This window comes from Sturnus vulgaris, chromosome 3 (assembly GCF_052056855.1).
Source record: "Sturnus vulgaris isolate bStuVul1 chromosome 3, bStuVul1.hap1, whole genome shotgun sequence".
Lineage (NCBI taxonomy): Eukaryota > Metazoa > Chordata > Aves > Passeriformes > Sturnidae > Sturnus > Sturnus vulgaris.
This window is the reverse complement of record NC_142245.1, coordinates 42,778,644-42,802,335: the sequence shown is the minus strand read 5'-3', so window position 1 is coordinate 42,802,335 and position 23,692 is coordinate 42,778,644. Positions and strand designations below refer to the sequence as shown.

General features: G+C 40.0%; 4 protein-coding genes across 11 annotated transcripts in view; 2 read left to right on the top strand and 2 right to left on the bottom strand.

The window, feature by feature from the left end:
* The window catches only part of DYNLT2 (dynein light chain Tctex-type 2), a 5,282-nt gene extending 4,690 nt beyond the window's left edge, over window positions 1-592 (top strand). The window contains exon 4 of one of the 2 annotated variants that reach the window (XM_088161471.1): window positions 416-592. In XM_088161471.1, coding sequence (XP_088017597.1) covers window positions 416-506 — 91 coding nt within the window. In that variant the 3' untranslated portion in view covers window positions 507-592. The remainder of the gene's footprint in view (window positions 1-415) is intronic. The other variant, XM_014875578.2, reaches the window with a different exon arrangement.
* Window positions 1-2,701, bottom strand: part of ERMARD (ER membrane associated RNA degradation) — a 23,034-nt gene extending 20,333 nt beyond the window's left edge. Inside the window, exon 1 of the mRNA XM_088161461.1 lies at window positions 2,583-2,701. The gene's annotated coding sequence lies outside the window, so the exon portion shown is untranslated. The remainder of the gene's footprint in view (window positions 1-2,582) is intronic.
* Window positions 1,983-20,052, top strand: PHF10 (PHD finger protein 10). 6 transcript variants are annotated; one of them, XM_088161469.1, is made up of 12 exons: window positions 1,983-2,462; window positions 4,851-4,957; window positions 5,502-5,632; window positions 6,462-6,539; window positions 7,538-7,671; window positions 7,781-7,930; window positions 9,058-9,167; window positions 10,568-10,721; window positions 13,161-13,316; window positions 18,025-18,133; window positions 18,412-18,600; window positions 19,825-20,052. In XM_088161469.1, exons 1-12 carry the CDS (start codon window positions 1,998-2,000, stop codon window positions 19,908-19,910), a joined length of 1,869 nt encoding a protein of 622 aa, XP_088017595.1. In that variant the 5' UTR covers window positions 1,983-1,997; the 3' UTR covers window positions 19,911-20,052. The 6 variants fall into 6 exon arrangements, with proteins under 6 accessions (XP_088017595.1, XP_014731039.2, XP_088017594.1 ...); XM_014875553.2 differs by having other exon boundaries at window positions 6,456-6,539; XM_088161468.1 differs by lacking the exon at window positions 13,161-13,316 and having other exon boundaries at window positions 5,508-5,632.
* C3H6orf120 (chromosome 3 C6orf120 homolog) lies at window positions 18,535-23,692 on the bottom strand. Of its 2 annotated transcripts, none has more exons than XM_088161470.1 (2): window positions 23,498-23,692; window positions 18,535-21,819 (listed from the first exon to the last, which is right to left on the bottom strand). In XM_088161470.1, exon 2 carries the CDS (start codon window positions 21,773-21,775, stop codon window positions 21,218-21,220), a length of 558 nt encoding a protein of 185 aa, XP_088017596.1. In that variant the 5' UTR covers window positions 21,776-21,819; window positions 23,498-23,692; the 3' UTR covers window positions 18,535-21,217. The 2 variants fall into 2 exon arrangements, with proteins under 2 accessions (XP_088017596.1, XP_014731052.1); XM_014875566.2 differs by having other exon boundaries at window positions 23,491-23,690.

The following is a 23,692-nucleotide window of genomic DNA, read 5'->3' as shown; positions in this document are numbered from 1 at the left end:
TGGAGTAAGCTGGAGGTGGAGGAGTAGGGTATGTGACTTCTTGGTTGTATATGTTCCCAAAACTAATGTCTATTCACACAGACATTCTATTGCTTTTGAAGGGGTGTTCTTACAGTATGTTAAATTGTAACAAGTGAACACAAGAGAGAATTGGGGGCTTGGTGTTGAGATTTTTGGATCTATTTGGGTGTAGGTAGAGGGAGCTATTTGAGTGGGAGCTTTGCTGTGAAGCAAAAAAAAATTAACATCAAATAGGAACTGTTAATTTTATTCAACTCTTGCATTGTTGTTTATAGTTGTAACTCTCCTAATATGATTAATTAGCATTTAGATAATGCTGGGTGTTCTTTAAAAATAAATAGTAAAACTGCTGCATATAGGTTCACTTGTGCCTTTTTCTTTTTTATCCCTTTAGGTTGCCAGCAGATGCCTCTGGGATGTTCAAAGAGACACTTGGGTTTCAGCTAAATGTGAAACTGATACATTTATTGCACTGGCTTTGGTAATGGCTTGTTATTACGACTAAAACTCTGAAAGTCTCAGCTGCATTTGTGCATCACAGTAAATGGTATATTTGAAAATTTTCAAAACATCATTATTTCAGTATTCTTTTTTGTCCTTTTGCTGTTGGCACATTCAAACTGACATACAGTTGAGATAATTTTGCTCAGTTTTACTCTGTTAAAAAAAAAAAAAGAACCAAAAAACTGCTTTGGAAATGTTTATGGTTGAGTACATATGGGCTTCATCTGTTGTAATGCTCTGCTGTGGAAGTGGGAGCAGCTGGTGTAAGGCCAAACATTGCAAAATTTTGAATGTTGCTTGTCTCTTGGGTGCCTAGGACTGTTAACCAATGCTTACATGCAGTTGCAGGTATCAGTTTTGTTCAAAGCATGCTTTTTGTAAGAAAAAGCATGTTCATTTTTCATTTTCATAGTTGGTATCTATGATAAAATGCTAGTCTGCCTAGAAACTTGGCTGGGAGGGAAGCTGTGTTTTGCAGTCCTAGGAACTTGTGCAAATTTCCAGCCGTTTGCCTTGAAGTGAAAGTTCAGTTATTAGGTTCTCCGGGTCTTAACCTTTGGTTAAGTATCACCTAGGGTCTGGTTGGTGGACGAACACTGAATTGAGCGAGTTAGGTCACTTTGGTCTAGGGGCTTCTGGTGGCAGTGGCAGGAGGACGATGGGGTGAACCGTGAGGCTATTGAGAATTGGTCCGTAACTGGCAAGGATGCACGGATTGTGTATTGTGTAGAATGAGATTCTAGCAGATCTGTGAAATGTGTAGACATCCGCTTTTAGATCTGCCGTGCGTGGAAATCGAGCGCTGATGCCTTTGCCATGTCCATTTTATTGTTGGGAGCTGAACACAAACGCGGACGGAGCGGCGGTGCTTCCCAATGCCCCATGGCCAGTTTGGGTCCGAGCGCGTTTGGAGTCGCGGCCGGGCAAACCTCGAGGGGCGGTGAGCAGCCCGTGCCGCGGGTGGGCGCACACGCGAGGCGAGGGGAGCCCCGGCCGGGGGCGGCGCCGGGGCTGGGGCGCGGCCGTGCGCTTTGTTCGCCGGCGCGGGGCCGTGCGCGCCCACGGGCCCGGCTGTGGGCGGGCGGGCGCGCGCGCCGCTCCGGTCCCCAGGACGAGGGTCGTTCCCGTGGCGAGTAGGGTGGGCTGCGCCTCAGCTCCGCCCGCCCACACCGGCGGCACCGGCACGGGTACCGGGAGGCGGCGCGGCGCGCAGCCGGCTCGGCGCGACCGCGCAGCGGCGGGGAGCGGCCGCACGCGCCCTCCCTCCGTCGCAGGGGCGAGCGCGCTCGTGGCGGCTCCTCCGAGTGCGCCCCCCGCCCCCCGAACCCCCCTCCTGCGGGGGCTGATGGTTCACAAACGTAGCTCGTCCCCGGCTGACGTTCCCGGAGACGGGAGCCTGCCGGCGGAGCGGAGCAGCCCGGCCCTGCTGGGCACCAGCTCCCGCGCTCGGCGCTGACCACCCCGCCGGGGGGATGCTGCCCCTCCGTCCCGCGCTGCTGCCCAAGCGCTACCGCGGCGGCTCGGCTCCGCGCTCGCGGCCGGGCCGCGCGGCCGCCCGAGTGGCGGCTGCAGGAGGAGGAGAAGGGCGCGGCGGCGGCGGCAGCACCGGCGGCGGCGGGTCCCCCGCGCCTGTCCCGCGGGGCGGCGCCGGGTCGGTGCGGGTGCCGGTCCGGCGGCGCGGGCCGGGGTCGCCGCGGGCTGCCCGGAGGGGGGCGGAGCAGGAGCCGCCGCGCCCGTGCGCGCGCTGGCCGGTAGGGGCCGCTGCCGCTCCCCGCAGGGCGCGGGGGGGCGGGGCCGGCGGGCGCGGCGCGAGGCCCGGTCGCGCGGCGGCGGCGGCGTCGCTCCTGTTGGCCCAGCCGGCGGCGGCCATGGCGGCCGTGCTGTCCCCGCGCCTCTGCGACAGCGACCCGGCCACGCCCGGCGCGCAGTCCCTCAAGGTGAGAGCGGGTGGCGGCGGCCGCGGAGCTGCGGCGCAACAGCCGCCTCGGCGGGAGGCCTCGCGCGGCCCCCGCGCCCTGACCCGCGCCTCCCACCCGAGCCGCCCGCCCCGGGTTCACCTCACGCCCGCCGGGGGAGCCGGACGGTGGCGGGCGGCTTCCCGCGCCCTGGGCCGAACTTTGAGCGCCGGTCTGTGGGGCTGGGTGCACGGGGCCGTCCTCCTTCCCAAAAGTCCCTCGGCGTCTTCCCGGGGGCGGCGCGGCAGCTGAGTCCTCACCGCGGCAGCGCCGCAGCCGGGAAAGTTTGGGTCTGGCCGCGGGCAGTTCCGCGTTGGCCCTGCCGGCTGCTCCCGCGCATCCCGGGCACCGCGGGCACTTGTGGCGCCAAAGACTCGGGCGTAGATCGCCAGTTGCTCCTTGAAACACGTCTCGGGTAGTTCAGGCTTCTCTATCAGTTAAGAAAGGAGCGTTACGTCGATCTTACCGGGATAGACGTACCAGAAGTTTATAACGTCACCATGTTTCGTAAGGACTAACAGGCTTTTTACAGAAACAGCCGTTTTCAGGGAGAAAGGGGCTTTTTTGGACACTGTTTAACTTTTCATGTAAAGAGAGCCACAGAACAGAGCTATCTTTTTCTTTTTTTTTTGAACAGTGAAAGTGGTTGAGCAGCATTTTGCCTTTCGATTGCAGATGTTTTTACTTCATATACGAAGTCGTCTGCAACAAACTGGACTTGTGTGATTGAATTTCGTGAAATTTTAAGCAAATAAGGAAGCAAATGGAAACGGAGAGCGCTGATCTCTCTATGATACGGATACTCATACTTTGTAACAGTACCAAGTTTAATAAACGAAAAATTACAAAGCGAAAGGATAAACTGGTATCAGGCACTTCCACCAAACTGTCAGGTTGAGATCTGTCTTTTAAAGACGTTTTGAAATCTCTTCCAGAGGGTTACTTTGGCCCTGTTCATGTATTTGTCTCGCAGTTAAAAAGATTTGGAGTGCATTAATATTCTTGTGGGAAGTAGAAATGAACTTGTGGGAAGTAGAGATGAGACAGTTGTGTCACAAAATAGTGCAATGTTTTGACTGGGAACTGCTGCTTCATTCTTCTAAGTTCATACAGGGTATTTTCAGCAATACTTAGAAGCAGTGTTACTGGTAATGTGAGTGGAGATGCTGCATACTGCTTTTTTTAAGGATGGCTCCACTAAGAAAACACAGTTTCATTAAATTTTGCTTTTCAATTTTTATTCTTGTGTGAAAGATGTTCTTCTTGCTCCTAAAGAGGAAGAAAAATATTTGTTTAAAACTGCAGAAAAGAAGAAATAAGCCAAAAATCCATGAGACAAATGCTTTTTGCCTGTGGCCTGTCTTGATCATAACATTGTGAAATGTTACATAATAAAAGTAATGTATTCCTGTTTGCTGGAATATTTTAAAATTGATATTTTAAGTAATATGTTAAGTAAAACATACTAGAATGAAAGACATTAGCAAAGATAGACCTAATAGTCATTGTTGTCATTAAATAAGTAAGTATAGTTGGGCTTGATCCATTTATTTCTGACAGGTTAATTCCTCTTGCTTAAACTTCACAGAAGTTAGGGAATTGATTCTTAGACTCTGCTCCACTTTAGAGATTCAATTACTTAAAGAACTGTTTTGTTCTTGACTCAGCTACTGGTTATGGTAAGCAATTCACTTAAAGATTTCTGCTTTCTGTATCTCAATTATGATCAGATAGGGTTGGTCACTAAATGCTTTGAGATTGTTGATGATGCAGGTAGGAGTTGCACAACATTATGGGACAACAATCAGTGGAAAACACAACATCAACTGAGTCACTGTCTTCTAGATTTTTACTGTTGTAATACCAAGTTGGGTGTTTTCTTCTGTATATTTTTTCATCTCAAGACACAAGTATTTGCTACTTGCTTGTAATGATATTTTTTGTAAACTGTACACCATTGCTTTTATTTTAACTGTATACCTATAAACTATGTTGCTTTCAGTAATATTTTCCCTGATTTTGTAAGCATCAGCTCTCAGCAAGGAATTGGGGTTTTTGTTTTGAACTTGCTTTTAGTTTAGAGTGCTAGTCTGATCAAGTGCCAGAGGTAGTTTACATCAGGAATTATGAACTTGGGGTCAGAGCTGTGTGTATTCAGAACTCCACCTGAGCCACAGGTTTGAAGCCACCCAGTTCTCCTTCTGGGCCTACCACATGTCATGCAGGTAGTTTATAACAAAGAATAATTTTTTATGTAGACTGTCCTGTGAGTTGTCTGTTAAGACTGTCACAGAATGGCTTATCAGTTCAAGTATATTTAAATTGTGGATTACCTTGCAATGTCTAATTTTTTTAATATTTTCATTTCAGGATGACACAGAAGAAAATTCCAATGATGGCAGCCAGCCATCCAAAAGACGTCGCATGGGCTCAGGGGACAGTTCTCGGAGCTGTGAAACTTCCAGTCAGGACCTTGGGTAGTACTGTTTTTTACAATTTCCACTTTTTATTGCAAGTCTGACTATTGTTCAGCATGGTTAAGTATTAGGTCTTTTTTCATTACTTGTGTATTCTTCATCTTTCTGAATTGAGTTTATGTCCTATAAACAGCTAAATGTCTCTTGCTCCCAGCATATTTTTAGGCATTTTATTTTAGAGTGCCACAAAAAGTGTTGCATCTGATTTACAGTCAGAAGCATAGTTTACATTGCATACTTGAATGAATTTTGACTCTGTAGTAGTTGCTTTTCCTGATGTCCTCTCCATTATGTTGGATATCACTTTCTTCAGATTCTGTCCCTTAGCACATTGATAAATGGTGATTTAGAGAAGTATATGTGAAGTTGGTTGTAACAAAGTGACTTTTGAAATGGGTTAACAGGATGCAGTATTTTAAAGTGCTTGTCCAACTTTGTAGTTACTTTTCATTGACATACAAATAGGAATTATTGAATTCCTAGAGATGTAAGTAGTATTCTTAAGGATTGTTGTGATTTGTTGTAACATTGTTCTTATGTTTAGGTATAGTTATTTTCCTGCTGAAAATTTGATAGAATACAAATGGCCACCCGATGAAACAGGAGAATACTATATGCTTCAAGAGCAAGTCAGTGAATATTTGGGTGTGACTTCCTTTAAAAGAAAATATCCAGGTATTTATTTTTTAAAGTTTTTCTTCCAAAAGTTTATGTCCTTAAGCAGTTTGGATGTAGTCTGTGCTTCTTTGGTTATAGGATGAGCTAGCTAGCTGTTAAAAAAAAAAAAGACCCAGGAAAAGCAGACCTGGATTATACTTGTACTTTATATTTGCATTACTGGAAATATATCCACTGGTTTTCAAAGTAATATAAGACTTTGTGGTATTGCCACTGAAAATTTACAAGCAAGTCTGATTTAATTGTTAGATGAGTAAGTAAACTGATGTCAGTTTTATTTTTAGTGATTTGTTGATGATTTCTTACTATATAATTGGATCTCTGTATTCTGTTTCCTGAATTGTGGAAACATACCTACACTGCGGAAAAATATTAAAGAGCATGTTTGTGGAGGTTCTAGTACTTCAGCTCCTTTATTCAGAATTGTCCAGTCTGGCTCTTTTGTTGGGGAATTTATTTTAAAAAGTCTTGGTATAAGAAAAAAGACTGTACTATCAGTGCTTGGTAAAGTTTTCTGAATCTGAACTTACATATCAGGTTTCTTTGGTTTTTCTATAAGTCATAACTGTAGGCAGTTATGATTTATGTATGAGTTATGTAGGCAGGGTCTTGATTTACTATAGGTCACGAAAATCTACCATATCTCTACATTGTTTGTTAAATTTAAAATTAATTTATAAAGTTGTCATGTTTCTTGGAATAGCAGTATAATACAGGCTCTAGCTGCCTGGAAACAAAACTGTTGAAATACTTTGAGAGTGTTTATGGGGGAGTTTCCTTTACTGCACCCTTTTTTATTTCTTTTTTGTTTTTTCTTGAGATTTAGAAAGGCGAGATTTATCTCACAAGGAGAAACTCTACCTCAGAGAGCTAAATGTTATCACAGAGACTCAATGCACACTAGGTAAGAAAACAAATTGTTAAACTCCTTGTTACAGTATAAAAAGTACAGCACTCTGGAAAAGGGGGTTCAGTTTGGTAGAGAAGAATTCCCTCTCAACTGGAAGCATAAATTCTGAAATTAAAGCTGCTTTATTGTTAGCTTAGTAAATTGGCCATCATGTATCTGTATTCCAGATTTATTATTAACAAATGTATTTTGGATCTATTCTAATAACTTAGAGGGGATTTTGCTATATTCTAAATTAACTTGCAGAACCTTTTTCTCTTAGAAAAGAGACCACCACAATTGTGTAGTCTCATATACATATGCATTATATGTATGTATATATACATGGTGGTATATATTGCATATGTTTGTACAAGGTGTCTTTATATACATTAGTCTTATTTTGCTGCATTGCATTGGAGCCCAGCAAACATCAGTGTATCTTAAATGGTTCAGCTTCTATGTTATAAATTAGAAGAGTGTATCTTAAGGCACTTGAATATACTTGAAATGGATTGATGCAATTTCTGAGGCTTTTATTGAAAGGGCTTTTTTCTTACTCTTCTGATATATGTGATTTGGACATGTTAGGATTTAAATAATGCTGCCATGTTTTTCTGCATATCATGGGTCTGTGAAAATGTAATGTCATTTTATATGCTAACAATCTTTAGTATACCACCTTTATTTCTCACCTGTGAGCTTATTTTTTTAAGTTAACTATGCATAAGAGAACTGTATCTAATTTTTATATATCGAGTTAAAATGTTACATTCTGCCTCATATATCCAATACAGATGTATGCTGACTTAACTACTCCTGTTTTTAAAATTATAGTTATCATCAGTGGTAGTGGCATAAATTGTTCTATGCTATTATTGCAGGGTTTGGAGATCAGTTGTATTGGAACCTTCAGGGGAGGAGATCTGCATTGTAGCTTGGTCATTGTGGGATATAAATAACCTACAGTTACTTTTGCCAGATAGAATCATTATTGCTTTTATTTATTTTAGGTTTAACAGCTTTGCGTAGTGATGAAGTAATTGATCTTATGATTAAAGAATACCCTGCCAAACATGCTGAGTATTCTGTTATACTGCAAGAGAAAGAACGGCAGCGAATAACAGATCATTACAAAGAGTATTCTGTAAGTAATTACCACTTAGGTGAACCAAATCTGCAATGGGAGTGTGAGAAAAGGTACTTCTCAAACTGAGTGAAGTGTATGTGAATTAATATAACTGTTTTTATTCCAGCAAATGCAGCAACAGAATACACAGAAAGTAGAAGCCAGTAAAGTTCCAGAATATATTAAAAAAGCTGCCAAGAAAGCTGCAGAATTCAACAGCAATTTAAACCGAGAGCGGATGGAAGAAAGAAGAGCCTATTTTGATTTACAGACACATGTAGGCAGATTTAAATTTCTTACCAATTGTTAGGAGGGAGCTCCTTGTTTTAGTGAAGTTGTTTTTGGTACCATTTTAACTATTTTCAATGTGGTTGGTTATTTTCTCACTCATACAGAGACATACAGTTTTGCTATTAAATGGGTTATACTGCTAAAAATAATCTCAAATATATTGAACCTGCAGACTTTTTAAACTTGAAAATACTTGTCTGAGGAAGCTCTAAAAATCTCAGTGTCATTTTGTTACTGTGTATTTATTCTGGTAGTAGTAGCATAAAACTAAGAACGTTGTTTATTCATATAAATGGTTAATTCTATTTTTCAATACTTCCAAAATTTTGCCTGACAATTCCCGAAGTAAAAGAGAAAACTATTTAATACCTGAAAGTGTGCTGCATGTCAATATTATGCCCTTTTTTGTTAGGTGTTGTATTATTTTTGTATTGCATATGTTACATGCCTCTATGTTCAATTAAAAAAAGTTATCTGGCATTTTGAAGCAGTGCTGTTCTGCTTCTATGAAGGCAGCAAAGCAAAAGTTTTCTCTGCAATTGTTACATGGCAGACAATTATGGAAGGCTTTCATTTTCGTGGTATATTGACCATGTTAGAGACAAAATAGTGAATAATTACTTCTATTTCCTTCTAAGAGAAGGAAGGCTTATTGTGTAAGCTTCTCCTTTCCATATATTTACATTAATGGATTTTTTTAATAGTACAGTCTGGTTTCAGAATTAGATGGACATGTTCTTTCTACTCTAAAGCAGTATGGACCAATAGTGATAATTCATGCTAAAGATGCCAGTCACAAAAGTTAATGTTTACTGTTTCAATTGCTAGTTTTTAATTTCAAAATTATTTTTCATAATACACTGTTAAAAAAGGTCTTACCTAATCTTTGTTCAGTTCACAAGATACTTAGTAATTGGATTTAATCTATGATACTGTTTTGTGAGTGGGATCTCTTAGCATTTTACTGAATTGAATTTCTCATGGGAGAACTCAACTGGCTGTTCCAATTCAGTAAAACTGTCAAGTTAAAAAATACTTGGGGGAGTATTTGGTGAGGGAGGCTCTGCTGTTTGTATGTGAAACAAAAATGTCATTTTATATTGAACAATGCAGATTATCCAGGTGCCTCAAGGAAAATACAAAGTCTTGCCTACGGAGAGAACAAAGGTTAGTCCTTATCCAGTGGCTCTCATACCCGGCCAGTTCCAGGAGTACTACAAAAGGTATTTTAAAAGCATTCCAACTGCCAGTTCTGTTGCACTGATCTCTTTTGTCTACATCTAGCAGGTGGAAAACATTTCAGTGTCTTTGCTGTAAGGTTTCAAATCAATTTTAGTTTGAGACACTTGATAGTCTTCAAAGATGCATAGTGTGACAGCTTGTGTCAACAAAACAGTACTGACTGCAAGAGCAGAGTCTCTGCTGATGTATTGCAGTGCCTGAGATTTGGCCTGCTCAGGTATTTACCATGGTAAAAAGAGACATTGATTTCACTTCTGCCACCCTCCTGTTTACTTATCATCTGCCTCTGCACATGTGCTAAAATTAATGTTTTTTATCACAATGTTATGATGCTGGCTTGTGATCACATGTCTTCTGTCTGACAGTCTTGCTGTTCTATTTTGAAGTTTTAGAAACTCTTTTAAAAAAAATTTGGTCTAGTGGGTTAAGTTTGATGTTGGGTTTGTAAGAGAGAGAAAGACATCACAACCTTTAAATTTAATGAAAAACGTGTTACTTGACTGTTGACATAAATTTAAGGTTTTACTAGCAGCATACTACCGTTGAACAAATCTCTATAGATTTGAAGATTTTGCTGCAGTCTTCCTGTTGTACAATAGAGATGGTATTCATGCTATATGTGCTTGGTTTTCTGTAGAGAAGCTCTTTGTCTGCATGTGCCTTGCTCCTTCCAGTGTATGTTCATACAACCCACCTCAAATTTGCATGTTACAGGACGTTCCTGAAGGATTTCAATTTTATTAAATCAATTGAATTAAAATTACTTCGTATTATGTTTATTTTGCACTTGTAAGCTGCAAGTGAAACTGCTTTCCTATCTCACTGAAGGACATGACCTTTCATTATATGCAGCAAAATAGTATTCTGTTCCTTACAATGCTTTCCTCAGCAGTAAGAGGACTTTTATTTTTCTCTTAGTCTTTAAGGTTAAAAAGAAAAAGGGTAGATAATGCATGTTAAGCTGTATCTGGCTATAAGCAGTGTGATTACACCTTTACCTTCTTCTGAAATTACATTTTCATATGCATATTTTGGTTCTCAATAATCAGCTTTACAGCTGTATTCTGACATGTTTGTGTGCCCTGGGTTAGAATTGTACATGTTCTAGTGCACGGTGCATCCATAAACAAAGTGTATGGTCTGTTAGACATAGTAACATGGATTGGTTAAAAGTTTGCAAATACACCTGTGTTCCGTGAATATCTGCTCTACAAACAAGACAAGTACTATACATAGTATCACATTGGGGAGGAGAAATTAATATGTTTCCTTTGTTTTCAGAACTCCATATTTTTATGTGCCTTCCTGAAAAAAGGGAGACTTTCTTATTAAAGTCCCTGTGTACTCTGTGACTTAATGAATGTTATTTATTTAACTGCAGGTACTCTCCGGATGAACTTCGTTACTTGCCGTTAAACACAGCTCTTTATGAACCTCCTTTGGATCCGGAGCTGCTTACACTGGACAGTGATGGAGATTCAGATGATGCAGAGGAAGGGCGAGGTGATGAAAAAAGGAAAACCAAAGGCAATTCGGTGAGACAAATTGAAAGTATTCTTGAAAAAAAAAATCCTTTCCCTTGACTTTCATTAGTTTAATTAACTTCTTCATTTGCAAAATGAAGGGAAGACCTTTTTTAGTACTTCTGTTTATTTCATAACATTGCTCTCTATTGCTTTCTGTTTTGGTCCATTTTTGGAGTAAATTGAACAAATATTTGACATCTCAGGCCTTTTCTTCCTTTTTAAAAATTTTCTTTTGTTTGTTTTGTTTTGTTTAAAGAAATTCTGAAGAAACTTCCCAGCGCAGCTCTTCATTATGCCCTTTTTCCCAAGGGAAAGTTGCTGGCATTTCTGAGGAGAATGAATACTGTAGTTCAGGTCACAGTATATTTTGAAGTTCCACAGAATCTGTCCCTAAAGCAAAGGTGTTGATAGCCTTATAACTTTTTTTTTGGTGATGCGGAAGCAGCAAGTACTCAGTATAGAAATGGTTACTTCATTCCAATTAAAAAAGAAGGTAAAAAGCACCGTGTTTTTTTGCTTTACAATGCATCTTTTAAAAGATATTTCTGTTCTCTCCAGTTGTGCAAATGTAAAATTCCCTTACGTTTCAGACAACAGTTAAACTTTCACAGACATACCTTGATAGTGCTTTAAATGCTCAAGAGCCAACTGAGATTCAAATTAGCTAAGTACAACTGCACCATTGGTGTATTCTTCAGTTTGTATGCTGGTGACAATCTCTTTCCAGAAGTTTAACCCTAATTTTAACAGCAGTGGAATGTCACAGTGCATTTAGCGATTTCTAGCATGATTGATGAACGTGTTTGACAGTAGGTATGTACAATTCTAAATTTTGTCATGTAAATATTTATCTTTGAATTTTCTAAGATAGTTAAAATTGGAGAGAGGCAGAGGTCAGCTTGTAGGTTAACAAAAGGAGAGCTAGGTGTTTAATACACTGTTTCTGCTTGCATTTTTTTGAGAAGAATAAATCATATAAACATAGCATGCTGAATGTCAACTCATATTTTTGGTTTAATCACAGTCCAGCTTTTTTACAGTTGGTCAGTTGGTCTTTAACCATTTTTTCCCAGTTTCCTTTTCCATTGACTTCCATTCTCATTAATGGTAAGAAAAAAGTAACTTAACAAGGAGACTACTCTTGATTTTTCACAGAGGCTCAGAAATCTTCTTTTTTGTGTGACAGAAAGCAGAAGGAAAAATGTCCCTGCATTTGAAAAGTGTAGAGAAGTGTGGAAGATTGATAATCAGATTCCTGTGAAGTAGTTTTGGCTATGGGAGCAGGGGTTCTTAGCTAGTTAGTCATTGAAGGGGGCATATAGTTCAGAAAAAACACAGAGGTGGGACATTGTCAGATATGGGTTACCTACCATTTGTCACATCTCCCTAGTGAGCCCCACAATATGCTTTATAACTTTGCCTTTTTCATACCTCCCCGCCACTCCATTGTTGGAGTTGGTAGCAGTTTTCTTTTCTGTAGTGTTTTAGTGAGTCTGACCTAAATAACCCTTCCCCTAAAATAATGATGGAACATACAATTGCTAGTTGCCATATAGTTCCATCTGCTTTTGTGTTACACTCTGCCATTTGCTCTGTGTCTGTTTTGTCTGTTTTGATTTCAGGACCTGGGGCAGAGGCTTATTACTATTTACAGAGTGTATTTTACTCTAGGGCATCATTGTTATTTAGCCTCTTGGGTTTTGTTGTAATAAATATGGGTAATCATACTGCTTCCTTCTGGAGCTTTTTGGAAGCCTTTATTAACACTTTCCTGATAAGTCTTGTGCTGCTGCTCTTAATTATGCCTACATTGATCTCTCACCCTCTTTGAACCTCTTCCCTGCTTTCTTGCTTCCTCATTCCTCAAAAAAAAAAAAAAAAAAAAAAAAGCTTTAACTGCAAAATAAATTCTGTTGTTTGGTTCTGTATTAAATGTGGAAGTGTGTTTTGCCAACGAAGGCATTCTTCTGCTGCAGTCCAAATTAAATATGTAGATTGCTCCTGGTGAAAACAGTAGATGAGGGTGGCAGAAAAAAACCTTCACATGTTTAATTCAAGGCAGTCCTTGTATGCTTTAAATGCATGACAAGGGCACTTTAAAGTTTTTGCTGGCCCTTTACATTGTAAACAGCATCTTGCATTTAGTTGATTTCTTGCTGACTTCTAATGAAAACACTTCAGAGAATTACACTGTTGTGCTCCCCATACTGGTACAAAGACCAACTGCAAAAACATGACTGCTGTTGCTGATGCCAGTCTCTTAAACCAGAAAAAAACCAGATTATAAATGTTGTGAACAAAGGTGTTCTAGATTGTGATAAACCCCATGCTTTTGCAGAAGGAATGACATATCCTTCTCTTACCTTAGTTGACTCTAAGGGGCATAGAAAAGACTTGTCTGTCTATCCAAAAAAATAAAAAAATATAGCTATGATATTTTTATTATAGGACAATTCGTCTGGCAATGTATCTGAAGGTGATTGCGCCACAGACAACCAGGAGGATTCTTTTCAGGGAAGACAAAAAACAAGAGACAAAAGTGCTACTCCAAGAAAAGATGGTTCCAAACGTTCTGTATTACCCAAATCAGTTCCTGGGTACAAGGTAGAAGAAAAAAGCCCCTGACCGAATTTTACTCACCAGCTTCTTCCTGAAGTATTTGGTTTTTCAATTATGTGGAACTTCTGCTTGCTGTACTTCACTAGCTGTTCTCCTGTTGTGTGCTCCATCTGTTTGCTTCCTTATTTCCTTTTGCTTATATTTCGTGTGGGGCTTTTCTTTACCCTAGCTGTACGATGGCCTCCTATTGGGTTAACTTCTTAGATTCGTAGGCAGTAATAGTAGGAAAATCCATTGTGGATTTATCATTGGAACTCAGCATCTTTCTGTCTGCTTTAACGTAGCAGCCAGAAGTATGTGCCAGTTTGAAGCTAGCATTCACTATCTGTTACTTTTTTTTTCTATTTCATATGGCAGCATACCAAGAGATCAGTCCTGTAAAGTGCAGCTGTATGGCTGAACGTATTGTTATGACATTCATTTTAAATACAGCCTTTTATCCTGCAATGTTACGATGTATAGGATGGAAGGCAGAAAGCTTACTTCAGCTTACTTCAGCTTACTTCAGTTGTATAGGTAACTATGTAACCCCTGTAACAGTATTTGGAAAAGAGCTTTTTATGTAGTTAATACTATGTAGCAACATTTGTGGGCAATATGCTTTTGTCTAAACTAGAAACTTGATGAGGCTGTTAAGACATTTCAGCTATCAAGCAGTGATTGCCAAACCTAGGACCCTCATCTTCAGTATTCCTGTATCATAATTTTGAGAATTATGATAAAAATACTTTTCAGAAGAAATGGATATAGACATGCATTGTTTGTGTTACTATTCTGCATACGGAGAGAGGATCTGAATAAACTGTAACACATTTAAAGCATGTAATTGTCTAGTCCTGTTCCACTGAGAGGAATGAGAATTTTCCATTGACTTAAATGGGAGCAGGAATAGGCCCATAAAGAGGGAAAACACTAAGTTAAGATAGGGTTGAGTGTTTACCAGTCAGCAATGCTTATTGACAGTTATGGGACAAGGAACACTTTTGTCAGTGACGAGTTTGTACATACTGAGAATCTGTCTCAGCAAGAGTAAGCTGTTGATGGATTGCATTTTATGTTTATAAATACTATCTGTATTTACTAAGTTAATAGTAAATAAACTATAACAATAAGAAGCTAATTTCCAGCAAGAATTGGATAGCTTTGATAAATTTCCTCTACATACAGTGTCTGTACAAGTTCATAACAGACAGCAAGCTCCATTTGAATTTTCTGTTTTCAGGAACTTACTAAGAAATGTGTGAACTGTGTAGATTTAGACTGTGGTTACCACATATATATTTTTTTATATGTAATTTTGCAAGAAGCTGTAGACATAGAATGCATTTCAGTATTCCCATGAACATGAAATCCAAGGATGAAGGCTGAAATTTTGCTTTAGCTTTGTTTAACTTGATATTAGAAATTGTGTGCCACTGGTTTACAGAAGCTGCACTTAGCTGTGAGATGCCCAAATGTTTGATTAGTTCAATCTTTTTAATGGTCTTATGAATGCATTGAGAGAGAACTGGTGGAGCAGAACTTTCAGCAAAGTTTTGAACTTAGAAACTGTAGAAGAGCAATAATAGTATACAGCACTGCATTTGGAAATGGATTCCTATAGCAATTACTTATTGGTTCAAAATCACTGATTCTCTCAGTAACAAGGTCTTTATTATGAACTTAGAGTGCCACATCTTTGCGATGTCAGCATACCCTGCCTGCATCAACCATCCGGCTGTTGTTCCCTCAGGGGTGGTGATCATATGTTAGGAGGGTGAGAGGATTGGCTTTCTTGTTTGTGGGAATATTTGAAATCTTGCAATAAGCCAAATTACATGAGCTGTTTTAACTGTCAAGACAGAATGGTTCTTGTTTGTGAGTCTATATAAACACCAGATAACAATATACCTACCGTATGTGCCTACATGTTAAGGCACTTCAAGCCGAAGGCTTAACTGATACAAAATGTTTTCCCTGTGAAATCTTTATAGTACTTATGTTCTATATTGTTCTCTAATATTGGACTATTTTTGTAGGACACTAATCTTTTGGTTACATGTAGTTAAAATTGAGGGATAATTGCTATGGCTTCAGCATATATGTGTATAGTTATAGCAACGTTATGAGTATTACAGGATTCCATACATTTCCATTGAGTTATTTTCAAGTAAAAGAAATACTGTATTTTATATGGAGTCTTTTTTATTGTCAGTTCTTTAACAAGAACAATTAGCGTGTGTTTTACATTTTGTCATGTTACAAGTAGTGAGTCTGTTGCTGCAGGACTGACTGCTACAATTGCACACACAGGGTACTGTTAAAAGTACAGGAGGGTTTTTTTGCACATAAAACTGAAATATATTGAATATCTTTATTTTGCAACACTTCTGTTTCGGGTCACTGTATATGAAAATATAACGCTTTGCATTCAGAATAGGATGTTATAAAAATGGTGTAGTTGGAAAGCTTACTTTGAGAGCTGCAGCACAGCAGCATGGAAATGAAAACCAACACAGCACAGTCATCATTTTGACCCTGCATTCATTTTCTCTCCTCTTATCCCAATGAGATGGGGATATAGAAAGTAAAATTTACTCCTAATGAGATGGGATATTGTGACTTCCCATTTGGAATTGACAGACATTTTTATAACATTTCTCAAAGCCGTGTATGGTGTTAGAACGGAACTGGATTAAAATGTGAATAGTCTTGATTTTTAAATTTTTTTTTGTTTTTTGTAAAAATACTTCCATACTGTTGAAACTTCATTATTAAAAGGCTGTGATTCTTCCCCCCCTTTAGTATGCACGGTTTCTAATGAATACAGGTTAGTGAACTAAGACTAGATGGAAGCATTGTTAATAAATGCATCTGTAGCAATGTCTACCTTGAGAGTTATGTGTATCAGAATGTGAACTGCACACACCTTTAACACTTACATGTGTCAAAAAAGCAGCTTACTTTGGCTGGAGTGCTGGGGAGTGTGCTGTTGTATATTAAAGGCAGTAAAATACAAATTTGTAGCAAGCCAGAAGTCTTGATTAGAAAAGTGTGCTTGCTATTCTAGAAAGGCTCGGTTTCTTAGATTACAATACAATTTAAAAAAATAGCCTAAACAATGGAAGGGTAAATGCTGCCACACTGACAAGGTTTAAGCATGTGCCACTTTTGTTGGGAGGAGCAGGGTATAAAGGTATACATGTAGGACACGTAGTATAGTTAACAGTAAAAGAGTTTATGCGTGGTTTTGCTTCCATTATATTTATTATTTTGTAGAGATGTTTGTGTGTTAGACTTCTTTTACTGTTTTATTATATTTATGTATAAAACAGGTTGACTTTGCTTTTCTAAAATAAATAAGCAAAAAAAAAAGTGTCTACGAATGCCTCTGTCATCTTTTGAAGGAAATTACCTGTAAATCTATGGTGTGGTGTTTTGCTTTCTTGAATAAAACTCCTTAGACCGAACAATTTGAAGCTCTAGCCATGTTTTGACATAAAAAGCACACTGAAAACTTCAGAAAACTTAAAGCAATGCATCCTGATACTTTAAAAATTAGTCAAAATACTAATTACCTTGCTAGGTGCTATCAAAAACTGGCTGTGGAAATAAACACACTTAAAGATAAGTTGTATTGCAAAAGATCTTTGTAATTACGTTTATTTACTTGTGTTTTCATTTTTAAAATTTGTTTTCAAATTGAACCTTATTCTTCTCCCCGTGTGTTGCTGGTAGTTGACTGAGATTCTTGCTTACTGACAAGCTGTTTAGAAACCTTTGGCTCCCTCTGCTAGTTGGGTCTTTGCTGCAACATTGTTTTTTAAAACTGGCACTAGTCAGTTTAATATCAGTGAGTACATGAATTGTAGACTACATTTCTCACGAATTTCATTATGCAGCAGTCAGAGCTCAACAATGTAACTACTGCCATGTTTCTGAAATTCAGAATGCCTTACTTCTTCCTCAGGCCTCATCAGGATGAAACTGTTGGTGTATCTGTGGAGTTGGCACACAGAATATATAGGCAGATGTTCCACATTTTAACAGCCTGCTATTTCTCTTACCTTTTAAATGGATCTTATGGGCCCAGACACATTCCAGATGATCACTCAGAAAAATTATAAATGTAAATTTCTAGTCAAATGCAAGGCTCTTGTTTCTTACATGATTATGACTGGATACAAGAAGGAATGATAAAAGAAATACAGCCCTGTACAGCATAGCTAACCAGATAATTTGAAACTGAAGATTTAAAAAAATCAAGTTTTTTGCTTTTTTAATTAATTTTCTATATGTAGGAACAAATGTAGTGAAAATAAAAAAAATATATCATTTCCTTCATAAACAGGAAATCCACACAGAAGTTCATAAAGTAGTATTCTATCTTGGGAGAATTTTTCACCCTATGTCACATTTAGTTTACCATGAGGAGAATGTTAGCTGATGAATTAATAGGAAGAGGCAAGTACATACTTTTGATCCAATTGGATTTACATGTAACTCACTATGTATGACAAATGCAAAATTTTATATAGGTCAGTCTGTGATTTTTTTCAGTGCTGCTGCTTGTCAGTGATTGTCACGTGTTTCAGGGTTCACACATCCTGACAGATAGTATATTAATTTTAATAGTTAAGGAGATAGATTACATTTCCTGTTGAATCTGTAAATTCTTCTGGAATGAATTTATAGCCCTCTTCTACCCTTCCAGCCAAAGGTCATTCCAAATGCTATATGTGGAATTTGTCTGAAGGGTAAGGAGTCCAACAAGAAAGGAAAACCTGAAGCTCTTATACATTGCTCGCAGTGTGACAACAGTGGTGAGTATCTACATACACTAAGTGGATTCCTAAGGGAATTTGACAGATCTGTTTGTGGACATATTTGGTGTACTCCATGTGTAGCAAGAGTTCAGTTGCCTTTTCTGTCCTTTGTTACAACTCCATCTCTCTTTCATGTTCTCTGAGCTCTCACACTTAGTGCACTGTGGGATTTCACCCGGAGGTGAGCTAAACTTCACGTTTGGTAAAAGCAAACAGCCTAACTAATTTTAAATTTCATTTCAGGCATAAAAGTAATAATACTGGTTTTCATCTAGGCCACCCTTCTTGCCTTGATATGACCCCGGAGCTTGTTGCTATGATTAAGACATACCCTTGGCAATGTATGGAGTGTAAAACCTGCATTATATGTGGGCAGCCTCACCACGAAGAAGAAATGATGTTCTGTGATGTATGTGACCGTGGTTATCACACTTTTTGTGTGGGGCTTGATGCTATCCCTTCAGGTAATGAAGTAAGAGTTACTTGTTCCCTTCCTACTTCCTCTGAGTCCTGGGCTCACTCTCAGAATTAACACATACGTTGCTTTTGAAAAGAATAGTTTAAAACAAGTGTGAAGGGTAAGAGTAAGAAACACTGTAGGAAAGCATTCACACTATAGGACCCATTTTTTTTACTAAGCTTTATTTCTGTATATTTGGTTGTGCACAGTTAAACCTGGCAATTTCTGTGTAGGAAATACAATTGGCTTTTACAGCATAATCCAAACAGGCTCACTCAGAACTATTTTTTTCCATATCCACAGAATACTGAGAATAATTACCTCTTTTCATTGAAGAAACCCGTCAAAGAAATTGTATTGCTGCATATTGCTAGAGTATAGATTTCACGTTAATTGTGCTGGTTTAGCTTCTAAATGAAATGGTTGTCTCAATTTAATATTTTTAAGTATCTCTTTAAACCCTTTCATTCCCTTTTTTGTTCAAAACTGCAACAGAAGTACCTCCATGGTAGCTAGTAGCTTTAAATTGCCCAGTCAGTCATACCATGTGGCCAACTCAGGGCAGTAGAAAGAAAATAACAGGTGGTACTGTTGCTTTACATGTAATTCTAAGTCCCTGGTAAGTTCATGAATATGCATTCAGTGGCAGTATTCCCTGGACAGTACTTAAACCAAACTGTACTGCCCCATTTTGGGAAGCACTGGAGCTAGCTGTCACTTTCCTACAGGTTCTGTGGCTGATTTCACTTTGAGGCTGACCTAAGAATATAATCAAAATAGATTATATGTCTACAAAACTACAAAATTACCAAAGCAGCCTTTGATTCCAGCTAATATAATATAAACATTTAAATGCTTCCCCAGCTGCCATTCATTTCTGCTCTGGGTAACTTCACGACCTCGAACTGTAGTCATTCACCTGAATATATGACCGGCAAGCATCGAGCATCGTTTGTAAAGCTCCTGCCTAATAACCACCTCCTTGGAGTGCTGGCACTTCCATGGTCCATGAAGATTGCTGTAGCCAGTGGGTACACATAAAGAATCTGCAAGGGAATTGTGTATGTTGCTTTATAGAAAAGATGCTCAGTTTTTAAAGCATTGGTAGTTTGCATTAAAGGAAGTACTGCAAACAGATAAACATCTAACAAAATGGTGAAAGGCTGCCTAAACAGATGAGAGAGTAACAAACTTAGTTTCCTAATAATTGATAACTTTCTTTTCCTAGGTCGCTGGATTTGTGATTGTTGTCAGAAAGAGCCTCCTGTACCCAGAAGAGGAGGAAGAAGGGGGAAAAACAGCAAGGAGGGCTAAAAAAAGCCCTAAAAACTTGCTGTCCAAAACTTAACTGCACAATTTAAAGTCATACTCTGGTGCTATTTAATCAACCACTCTAAAAGAGGAGCAATACCACTTTTTTTTTTTCCTTTTTACTAAATAAACTTTGTCTATATAATGTTTTTTTTGTGATACAAGTCACTAATGTCCTGTCAGGTGTTGAGAGAGGCAAACTGAATTCCCAGTCAAAAAAGAGAAGTCTTTCAGTAACGAAATTTAAATTATACATGCCTTTGTATAAAATTATAGTAACATACTTGTTTATTTCAGTACACTCATCAGTAAGCTCTGTGAAAAGAAAATTACAGAGCAATTTCAATGTACTTTATTTGCATAGCAACTGTTATTCTGAAACTCAACCAAAGCAAAAAGTATTCCTGGTAAAAGTAACTTCATAGGAAAAGTGGGCATGAGATGACCTTCTTAAAAAATACCTTTCAGCAGAAATTTTCCTTGCAAGCTAATGACTTATTCATAAATATGTGCTTAAAAAATATATCAATCACAAAAAGCCATCAAGGGAAGTGTAAGAAAGCACCTCTCAAGTCTGAGATACCTATATGCTGGGTTGTTTTTAGTGAGAGATGAAAATGTCATATTGACAAGTAACAACAGCTGAAGGCTCCCTCTCCCTGCAGTAATAGCAAAGAAGCAACATGCACTTCATTCAGGTCATGGATTCGTAGTGGTGATGAGTGACTGGACCACCCTCTGTTTGACAGGTGGCTGATGTGATGTAGAGCACACACAGTCAAAATACAGACCATCTTTCCCTTAGGTGATTGATTGTTTTCTCCTTCCTTCACCCTAAGCTCCTCAGCTTCATGAATACACTCAAACACATTGCTGATCAGTTTTACTGGAGGTGCTTGCTCAGAAAAGAAGCAGGTTTTATTTTTAAATGTGCTCTAAATTGAGAGGGGGGCTGAAATGCAGTCGTTTATTTGTTTTTCTTTATAAAAAACAATAGAAAATACTGAATTGGAATAGATTTTTCTAAGCACCCATTTTAAGTGAATTTAAGAAGATCCCAACTATACATTCAGTTTTAAGCCCTGATCTCTGAAGAGCACTGCAAATACTGCGCTGGCTGTTCATCTTATGTATTAGGGAGGATTTACAATACAAAATTAAATATGGCTTTTTCTCCCCACTTCCTTTCTAGTTTAGGAAATGTAACCTGAATATCTCTTCAGGAAACATAGTGAGTATTAAATATTACAGCAAGTCATTCATACCAATTTCACAGGATGAAGTGTGACTTAAGTCCAGTGTCTATAAATTTAAAAAAGGATTTCAAGTATTAATTTCAAGATTCCAATAAGTATAGTCCAGAAAACAGACTCCTCATCCTGAGATTCATCTTCTGTAGACTGTGAGTATTTCTGTTGTGCCTCCATCTCCTCAGGGTTATAAGAAGCCTCACCAAAGGGGTACTGTACAACTGTTCGATCGTAGTACACCTTCATTTCAAACTCGCTCTCCAGGTGAGAGGGATGGCCGTAAATCCCTATTCCCACAGGGCGGCGGAAGTGTGCAGGCACATGGACAACGTCCTGGCCACAAGTTACAGACTGTAACTCGTACTCGTCGAAGCTGGGGTGAAGTGTCACATCAGACACGTACAAGTCTGCGTCACCTTTTAAACTCCGCATCTGAAGAACGATCTTTCCCTCATGATTTAGTCTCAAATAGCTGTAGTTTCCTGCTCCAATCTGACCTTGGACAACATGAAGAAGAATCCATTCTTCTGGTACATCCTCTTCCTCAAAGGCATTTACCACAAATAGTACTTGAGCTGTCACAAATACTGTCAGGATTCTTCTCCAGTGTGTTGCCATGGTCTTCAGTTGTATTTGGCTTCTTCCTGTGTCCCGTGTGCTACCTTATGAATACAAAACACAATTCAGATTTTAGTATATTCCCTTCCTGGATGTAATCTATTATTTTAATTTGGTAATTCTTACAGATCCTCTCTAGCCCATACAAAGTTAACTTCAATTGTGTTCATTAACTTGTACTTTTTAATAATCACAGAAACCAGTGCTAAGATTCAGAACTTTGTCAGAATAAAATGTCTTAAACTTCCAAAAGTTAAACAGAAATTAATCAAGCCAGTGTTTTTTCAAAAGAACTGACATAGAGACTTTAGTTTCGTTCAACCTGCATACATGCCAAACTTGACAGATACTCAGAAGGAATGAAACCTAATAATGTTTGTAGCTTCACTTTAAAAAAAACCCCAAAGAACAGTTAAGGAAAGGAAGGCTTGCTTGAAGATGTTTAACTTTATATGAGGTACTTAAGGCATCCTATTTGTTCTCCCATCCTCATCCTCTCATCTCAACTTCAAAAGACAGTAAAGGTGCAAACCTGGATGTGGACTTGAAGCATTCCAACCTGCACTGGGATGGAATTAGAAATAAAAACAAATTGTAAAATTAGGTAATATGTTTATTTATGATCCTGATGTATGGATTTTTTCTAGGACCAAATTTGGCACATTTTCCCTGAAAAAAATCCATTTACTTTGAAGAAGGTTTGTTACAGTACAAACGCTCAGCTCTTTACAGCACTCGCATACAAAAGGTAAGGCTGAAATCCCAGGACAAGGGGAAGATGGAAAGATCAAGGCTCTTGCAGTCTATTCCCTCCCTGCTGCACGCTCCCAGTCCGGCAGCCTGAGCGTGCCTGCCACACTCCAGCCCTCTGAACAGCTGCACTCAGTCCCTGTGTGCAAAGCAGCAACTTTGCAAACCTTGCTGAAGGCTTCCAAAGTGTACAGCTGACTGAATTTGACATGCAAATCACGGGAGCCGCAAGCCTGAACACCTTCATGTTTAAGAAGATTCTCATCCCCTCATTCCTTCCATAAGGACACTAAATTGTCTGAAACCAGAAAGCTGCCTGTAACTCGTTTTGTACCCTGCTAGCATCAATACAAACTGCATTACTTCCACTGAGATGTCCCTTAAACGTGAAAAGTTCTACAACTGAACAGATCCAGGGGAGAAAAAATAGAAAAAAATGCCCAACTGTTCCTGTAGTTCGACGGTTCCTGCCCCAGAGGCCTCTCTACTGCGAGGCCACAGTTCTGCAAAGACAGCATAAAAGAACGAGGTGCAGCATTCGCTGAACCTGCCACACTGACAGAACTCCCTCGACAGTCACAGGAAAAAACAGTCTTTTGTCTCGCCCGTATGAGGGAGCTGACTCTCTAGCACTTAAACATCGAAGTAATGATGAAAAAGCCAAGCGCAGCCACAGGAGGAGCTCCACATCTGACCAGAAAATAATTAAAGTTATATAGGAAAGAACGAAAGCGTCCTGGCGCTGGCGCAGCACTCGGGAAGAAAAGCGATTCCAAGAGACCTTGGACAGAGCCATGAACGAGCAGCTCAGCCCACCCCGGCTCGCCCCCGCCTCCCCGCGGGCGGGACCCCCGTCGGGGGCGGCGGTGGCTCCAGGGGCCGCGGGCGGCTCCGCGCCGCTCCCGCCGGGCGGCCCCGACGGGCCCAGCGTCACCCCGTGGGCCGGGGGCCGGGGCACGGCTCACCTCTGACCTGCCGCGGGGCTCCGGCTCCGGCGAGGCCGCAGCCACGGCGAGGAAGAGCAGCGGGGACTCCGCGGACGTGCGGCAGCGCAGCGCGGCCGGGGCGCCGCGGGAAAGCCCCTCCCCGGGGCGGGCCCCGGGACAGCGCGGCGGCCGAGAGGATGCCGGCGCCGAGGAGCCGGCGCGCAAGGCGGGACGCCGCTGC

What these genes read in the sequence shown, in the direction of transcription:
- PHF10 (XM_014875553.2), top strand. Translation starts at nt 1,998, where the DNA reads ATGCTGCCCCTCCGTCCCGCGCTGCTGCCCAAGCGCTACCGCGGCGGC. An exon ending in TTCCAGGAGTACTACAAAAG is followed by an intron (nt 9,168 to 10,567) that starts GTATTTTAAAAG and finishes ATTTAACTGCAG; the next exon opens with GTACTCTCCGGATGAACTTC. An exon ending in GGAAAACCAAAGGCAATTCG is followed by an intron (nt 10,722 to 13,160) that starts GTGAGACAAATT and finishes TTTTTATTATAG; the next exon opens with GACAATTCGTCTGGCAATGT.
- C3H6orf120 (XM_088161470.1), bottom strand. Translation starts at nt 21,775, where the DNA reads ATGGCAACACACTGGAGAAGAATCCTGACAGTATTTGTGACAGCTCAA.